Source organism: Dermacentor variabilis, unplaced genomic scaffold, assembly GCF_050947875.1.
Source record: "Dermacentor variabilis isolate Ectoservices unplaced genomic scaffold, ASM5094787v1 scaffold_18, whole genome shotgun sequence".
Taxonomy (NCBI): Eukaryota; Metazoa; Arthropoda; class Arachnida; order Ixodida; family Ixodidae; genus Dermacentor; species Dermacentor variabilis.
The window spans coordinates 2,152,930-2,160,414 of NW_027460346.1; the positions used below are offsets into that span (position 1 = coordinate 2,152,930).

General features: G+C 45.7%; 1 protein-coding gene across 1 annotated transcript; it reads right to left on the reverse strand.

Annotated features, from left to right (window-relative positions):
- Window positions 1–725: 725 nt before the first annotated feature.
- Prosalpha7 (proteasome alpha7 subunit) lies at window positions 726–6,136 on the reverse strand. Its single transcript, XM_075678246.1, has 2 exons — window positions 5,645–6,136; window positions 726–2,741 (listed from the first exon to the last, which is right to left on the reverse strand). The coding sequence occupies exons 1-2, from the start codon at window positions 5,903–5,905 to the stop codon at window positions 2,241–2,243; spliced, it is 762 nt and encodes a 253-aa protein (XP_075534361.1). The 5' UTR covers window positions 5,906–6,136; the 3' UTR covers window positions 726–2,240.
- Between the last annotated feature and the right edge of the window lie 1,349 nt (window positions 6,137–7,485).

Genomic DNA, 7,485 nt, shown 5'->3' on the forward strand with positions numbered 1-7,485 from the left:
CTCAGCAATGTTGAGCCATAGTGAAAATAATGGTTGATAGATTGTTAGCTTCAACATACTTAAAGGTACAGACAACTGTTGAGAACATGAATCGAGATGTTCCCGCTGATTGAGATTGTCTCTTATACTTATTGAATTTTCCTCATTAAACCAAGATTTCTATTTTGAATTCACAACCAGTCGCGAAAAATGACTTTTGGTGCTGTGCATGGCAAAAATGTAAGAAGTAGGATGCCCTATCTTGTTGCCTCGCATTAGTGTACGCAGTTCCTGCGCCTTTTTTATTTTTTGTAATACTGAAATGCAATACAGTTTTTTTCCAAGTTTTTTTTTTAACTTACAGTGCGCAGCTAACCCTTCGATTGTTGCAAGTAGAAAAGTGGTGCTGCATTGCGCAACGGCATGTAGTGATGGGGGCTTTTCAAATTCTGGGTCATCACTTTCACTGGCGTTGTCCATGGAAACACTGTACACGCGCTTGTTCTTACGAGTGTAGGTACTGCTCTCGCATGCGCACTAGAATTTCCAAATCACTGAGGCTTTTGAGCAACTTCATGTTTCCGAATGTGAACACACTAAATCACATGGTGTTACCACGCCGTCATGAGCAAAAAACATACTTTCATTTTGGATGAGTTAGCTTGTCTATCAGCAGAATTGGGACGTTGGAGCAAGCTATGACAAAGGTATGTACTTATGAAATAAAAAGCAATAGAAATCTAAGCTCTGTACAGCAACGCTGACTTGTTGCAGCAGCATTTTATTTTCCAAAGTGGCTTTAAAGGTCAAAATGCAGATGGTCAACGAAAGTTGCACTCACTCCTGTGAAAGCCGGCCATCATTCTGCTTTCTTAGTTCGCAAAGCAGGCTATCAGCATCGCTCGCACTTCTCAATCTTGCTGTGTCGGGACTCCTACGTTTTCAGAGATTACTCGGATTGAAAAATTCTGCTTACTAAATGTTCACATGCTTTTCGAAGTAACCGCTGCAGGTACAAACACCTCCGAGGATAAGCTTTTTGTCGTGCCGCAAGAACTGGGTTCTTAAAGATCGCTCCCTTTGAGCAGCACAGGGTATATGACAGACACTGTGGTGGAGATAGCATTGCCAACTCTCGAGTGGATGAAGTCAGGACGGTGGGGGGGCGAGGCAGGAGAAAGGGGGAGGCTGGCAACAACCGACTCCATCAGTGGCAGGAGCTGCCAGTCTATACGTGCAACAGAGGAAAGGCGAACAAATTTTCTTAGTCCTACCGGGTCGCGATTTACAAGATGCAGTATAGTTGCCCAACATGACTGCCAGAACATACAGATGTACTGTAATGGTTAGGGCCTACAATAGAACCAGAAGAACGACAAAAACAAAACCTCCTTTATGTTTGTGACAATGCAACATAATACAAAGGATGTGTGAAGAAGCTGCCAGGCATTATAAAAAGAAATCGGATTTATTTATTTTTATCCATTAGTTGGTCATCTCAACTAGTTCAAGTCAGGACACAGGGCATGTACACAAAAGTCAGGAGTCCTGCTAAATTCGGTACGATTGGTAACCTTAGGTGGAGAGCCTCGGCTCGGTTATAACCACTTGGGTTTGTTTAACGCACAGTGAAAGCACAGGACAAGAGCAGGTCTGCATTCTGCTCTCATCACAATGCAGCCGCCATGGCCTCAAATTTAACCTGTAACCTCATCGGTGACAGCAGAATACGACCACTGAGCCATCACAGTCGGAGCATAACCATACATAAAACAACACTTAAAAAGCAAAGGTGAAGCATGGCAGCAAGAAAAATGACAACTTAGTGCATAAAGTTGAATGCTAGATAAAAAAATTAAGTGAGACATCACCTGCAATTACCGTTTCACCCTCCAGCACGCTATACCAGCAAAGTTCTTTGTAGCTCTACTGATACAAAATGTCTTAAAGAACCTCATAGGATTACATTTATGCCCTTTCATACTCAGCTGATACATTAAGACACTTAACTATTGAGAACCGTGTTGATTCTACACCTGCAGTTGACATCATAAATCGGCTCCAGTTCATTATACACCTGCACATGCAGATTAACTGTAATAACCAGTGGTCGGCTGCGTCAAAGGGCTGCCAAGAGCTGTTACACAGCATACAAGGTTGCTTCTATTTGTATGGAAGCAACCTTGCAAGCATGCTTTGCTTGTTTATGGCCAAGAGCTTTTATTTTTCTTTAATTCCCTGCCTCACTGGTGAGCAACTTATCACATTTCATCATCTGTGTCTGATTCTTCTTCAAGTGCAGTCTTGGCATGTGTTTCCGCTTCATGGTAGACATCCTTGGGCACAAACTCGTGTTGCCCATCAGACTCCTTGCAGACCCAGCTGAGCTCCAGCTCAAAGTTCTTGTCCTTGACCTCGTCATGGACAACGTAAATGATCCTGGCCGCTTCCTTAATGAGCTGCCTGCAGTCCAGGTCTTTTGAATTCAGCTTCTCCATCTCAGTCTTGGCAGCTTGTCGTGCCTTACCGATGGCACATCCAAAGTAGCCCCATGATGTGCCCGATGGATCAATGCAGAAGAGCTGTGGTCCATCCGTGTCGTAGCTGCCAAGAAGCACGCCGCAGCCAAAGGGACGCACAGCACTGTACAGGGTGTACGCATGCATGTACAGCCCAACGCGGTCCTTCAGGTAGCTTAGCGGGATGGCTGAACCATACTCAGAGCGATAATTGGATGCTTCCACACGTGCTGTCTCCACCACCTGTATAAAGGAAAAAAAGTCGCATCATACTTTGCAGTTCTATCACAACACACTCTTGCAGACATTGCACCTGCATCAATCAGTGTTTTTTCAATTTTGTTTTACCTTATAGACAAGAAACCCATAAAGAGCTGGAAGCCAGGGTAATCACAGTAATGACAACATTTACAAAGGAAGAAGCTTGTATTAAATATGCCCAATGCTGTATGAGGCCACTGTTTCTGATGTGTTTGTCCACTTGAGCAGACACAGTTACAATTGACCCCTGCAAGCGTTGCCTAGTGCCACAACGCTTTGGTTCACCTGGTGTTGAGACCTACACCGGTGTGCATGTGCATCCTACACTACCCGCCAGCAGGGCAATTCACACCTTCCAATGCGTCAAGCTATCTCCGAGCATATTTTTTACGATTCACCACTCCTTGCCAAATATGGCTTAAGGCTGGCAACGTGTGACATCACTGGTGTGTCGTTATCTCCCGGAACAGACGCACAGTGTTCGAGGCAGCAGCTATCGGCAGGAATGGTTTCACATGCAGCACCAGCAATGAGATAACACACTGCCAACGTTTAGCCATACTTGGCAAAACGTGGTGGCTCACAGAAAACACGCACAAGGATAGCTTAACATGTCAGATCTGCCATGGCGGCAGGCAGTATAGGATGTGCACACACACTGGCATGGGCCTTGATGCCAGGCAACCCCAAGTGCTGTGTAGTGTGGTGATTCAACAAGCACTTGCATTGATGTGTTAATTTCGCTCATGACTGTACAGTGCGGTCCACTATTAAAGGAAACACTCAAATGTATGGCTTTTACTTTGCTGGCACCCTAGCTGCAAGTGGCTGCAGAAATTATGTCAGTGCACTGCGCAAGTGTTTCAAAAGGATTCAGAGCTACCAACCACACGGTACCTGCTGCAAATCTCGGCGATTTTGGTCTTGCAAGAGAGGAAAGTCCAGACATGCTCTACACTCAAGTGCTCTCTTTAGCAGTGGACCCCTCTGTACATGCATTCTTAAAGGCACACTAAAGAGGAACATTAAGTAAAACTGTATTATTATGCTCCTAGAATGTTGAAAATCTTACAACCATGAACAGAGGTTTAGAAAATATGCAACACCAGAAGACTGGTGGTGATGCCCCTTGAAGTTCCCACACGAGCTTTCCGATACATCACAGACTTTGACAGCATCTGCTCTAGTTTGTTTAGGCAATAGCTTATCAATAAAAGTCTACACTACATCCATGTTTGCTCATGACATCAGCACAGGAGCAGCAGTACTGCTGCCAACATCCTGCGATACCCGTCTTTGAACGTGCAGACCTCCTTTTGCCATGAGCAAATGTGTTCAGCTTATCTGCTGGCACAAATGTTTCAGCAGCAGCATGACCAAGATGAAGGTCTCTTTCTTTCTATCCTTTTTTTTCTCTCACACACACAAAAAAAAGAAACACGTGGAACACGATCATTTAGAATTTGTAGTAGTTTAGCACGGTGTCAAGGGATGCAGCTACTAGCACACCTGTTTCCAGCATACCTGCTCTAATGTCGCCATTGTCATCACGTGATGGGAGGCACATCACTGGGCTGCAAGGTTGAATTTCACTTTCAATGTTTCCTGCTTGTTTTAAATTACTTAGGTGATCTTATATAAAGTGAACTGTTACATGCAGCAGGAACTGTACAGAAATCTAAACAGCTACTTTAGCATTTTGTGAAGTCAGTCTTTTAGTACAGGAACACTAAGATCATAGAAAAGAAAACACTTCTCAGGTGTATAAATAAATGCTTACATATGCATATTATAATGCCACTTGAAAAATGCTTTAATTATGAGTTAAGCACTGCAGTCAAAGCAAAGTTTTAAGAGAATCACATGTAAATAAGCAGAGAAAGAACACGTGACATGCTTTCTATATGTAGAGCTGGTATTCTTTCGCAACTTTACAGCTGTGTCCCTCGAAGTGAAAAGTGTATTTCGTACTCTCATCAGTATTACTCACTCTAACACACTCCAGAAGCTGAGCAGTGCACAGAGATACTCCCTACCATAAGCTTGCTTTTGTGCCCACATTTGAGTCTTCGCGATATATCAACCACACTGACAAATCTTCCTGCTCGAACGAAGCTGCAGTCCAGTTTACAGTGATTTCTACACATTGCTGTCAATGCCACAGCAAGCCACAAGTGTTATTTAAAAGTGCATGCTTGAAAAACACGGCCATACATGTGTGTGTGTCTGTGTTTTTCAGGCGCTGCTTTAGGCAAATAATGGATAACGAACTAATCAATCAATCGGCACGTGCTAAACACAATCGCTCGTCTCGTACAATGCTCAAAGCCGTTAACAACGCGCTCGCATGCGTGCAAACAATCCTTAGCTCTGCTGCGTACAACTATTCCCCCTCCAAGCACGAGTCGGTGACCCTGAACGGAGAACTGTGAACTCTGCTCAAAACTAACTCTGACTATCCTAGCGCGCCACTTCATTATCTCTGCAAGACAGCGGACAACACCCCTTCAAACATGAGTCAGCATTTCTGAGCTGCGCACGGCGCAATAACTAATGAGACACCTTAGTGCACTGAAATTGCACGGTTTGTAGGAAGGCGCGCAAGATCACAGCTTACCCATCACGAAGGCTAAGGTACGAAGCACATGAGATCAGTTATTGGGTACGAAAGGTTCCGCAGAACAACTCTGCCGGGGCTAAGTAGCCCAAAACGCTAATCTGCGAAATACAGGCAACGCACGACTGTAGCTGAGCCACACCAACCACTCTGCTATGTAATACTGCAAAGAATGTTATGTAATAATAAGACGGAGCAAAACACGGATATACATGGCGTATGATGCATGATCTTTTCTGCTTGTGAGAACAGGACTGCGCCCGATTACCTGCTTGGCGTCCGCAAGGAGCCCCGCAACAGCCACTCCTACGTGCTTGTCGACGGTGAAAATGCGCTTGTTAGCTCCAGCCTCGTAAAGCTTCGAGGTAACGAGCTTCTCGACGGCAAAAACGACTCCGTCGCGGCCTCGCAGGGCTACGGCCGTGCCGCTATTCTCGACCGCCTTTTGAGCGTACTCCACCTGAAAGACGCGCCCGTCCGGCGAGAATTGCGACGCCGAGAGATCGTAGCCCGTTCCGATTGAACTCATCGCTGCCTGTCAACGGTAAAACTGGGCTCTTGTCGAAATTTTTTAACACAAAGAGGCCGGCAAATACCGTAAGCAACGCCGCGCTTCAACACGACTTTCGCCCAATCACGGTTGATGTCGCTGACATTGCGGCCTGCGACGATGTATGCACGGCATGAAGTGCGTGGAGGATGGCAAACTTTTATGTTTAAAGGGACACTAAAGTTTAATATGAAGTTAAGTTAGAGTGATAAAGCAATGCTCTAGAACGTCTAAGGCGGCAATATAATCGCGAACAGAGCTTTAGTAACCGAGAAATTGAGGTAAATGCATGACACGATTTGAGACCCCCCCAGCGACATTCCAGTACTAGCCCGATGACGAAGGCATTGCTCATCATAATTTATGTCACTAGTACTCAACTACTCGTATTAAAAAGAACATTTCATTAGGTTATAAGACAGAAGAAAATGCCACTTGTCTACTTCTGTTCAATTTTAAGAAAAAATAACATTTTGACGTTACCCTTGAGTAGTATGGGTGATAGAAAGGTTTCGTTATCGCTCGACTCTGCGCGCGCTTTGGAGTTTCAGTTGTTTCCTTATCGCGTCGTGCTGCGCTGGTTCTACTTGCTCGCGAAACTTGCATTTGGAACAAACAGGGAGAATGCCACGTCCATGTGATGTCATGGTATGCGCGAACGGCCCGCGGAACTTGGCCAAGGGCAATTGCAGCGGTGAATCCTACGTTACTTATCACTGTGTGCCAACGAGTGAACCTCTCCGTTCGAAGTGGTTAAGTGCCGTACCTCTGCCACAGCGCGTTGCCAAGGAGCCGAAAAATCACTTAGTGCGCTCGCTGCACTTCCGTCCAGAGGATTACGAGTTCAACGCCGACTTACTGAAGTCGTGTGGAGTGCCTTTCAAAGCAATGCTTTCCCGTAGCGCTGTTCCGTCGGTCTTGCCTGCATTCTCCGAATCGCGAGAACTGCAGGTCGATTGCAGGGCGGTGAGTGCGGCATTTGGTTTTCACGAAGGAAAAGCTACAAATGTGTGAATATGTATAGCCATGACATACAGTTGCCGTCGTAGTAGTACGCAACGACGCCGGCAGCTCGAGCCCTCAGCAGCAGGTCACGTTCATCAGTGCTTAAATCGCTGAAATCAAGCCCAGCATCGCGAGCCAATGTGTCGTTGTCAGGGTCGTTCATTGCAACGAGCGTCAAAGTTGGCGTCATAATTAAATAAAGAACCAGCTTATCGTCACTCGCTTTCCCTTCTGCAAGCCACCATAGTTCCGCTTTCACACTGCTGTCGGCTCTGTCATAAAATAAAAAAACCAACTTGGCTCTGTTTCTGGCCACGCGTTTGCGTTTTGCGCAGAAAAGCCGTAGCGCCGTCTGCGGGCCTCATCGACGGCGCAACGTCACTATGAGACCATGACGTCCCCACTCCTCGATCGGAGGGCGGGCGATTTGAACTACGCTAGAGGTACGCGGACGCTTCAGAACGCATTTTCTCTTAAAGTAAGTCTCTTCTTCACATGAAACAAGCGTTTCGAGGTTTCTGGGATAGTATTTCAACAGTCCACGTTGACTTAAT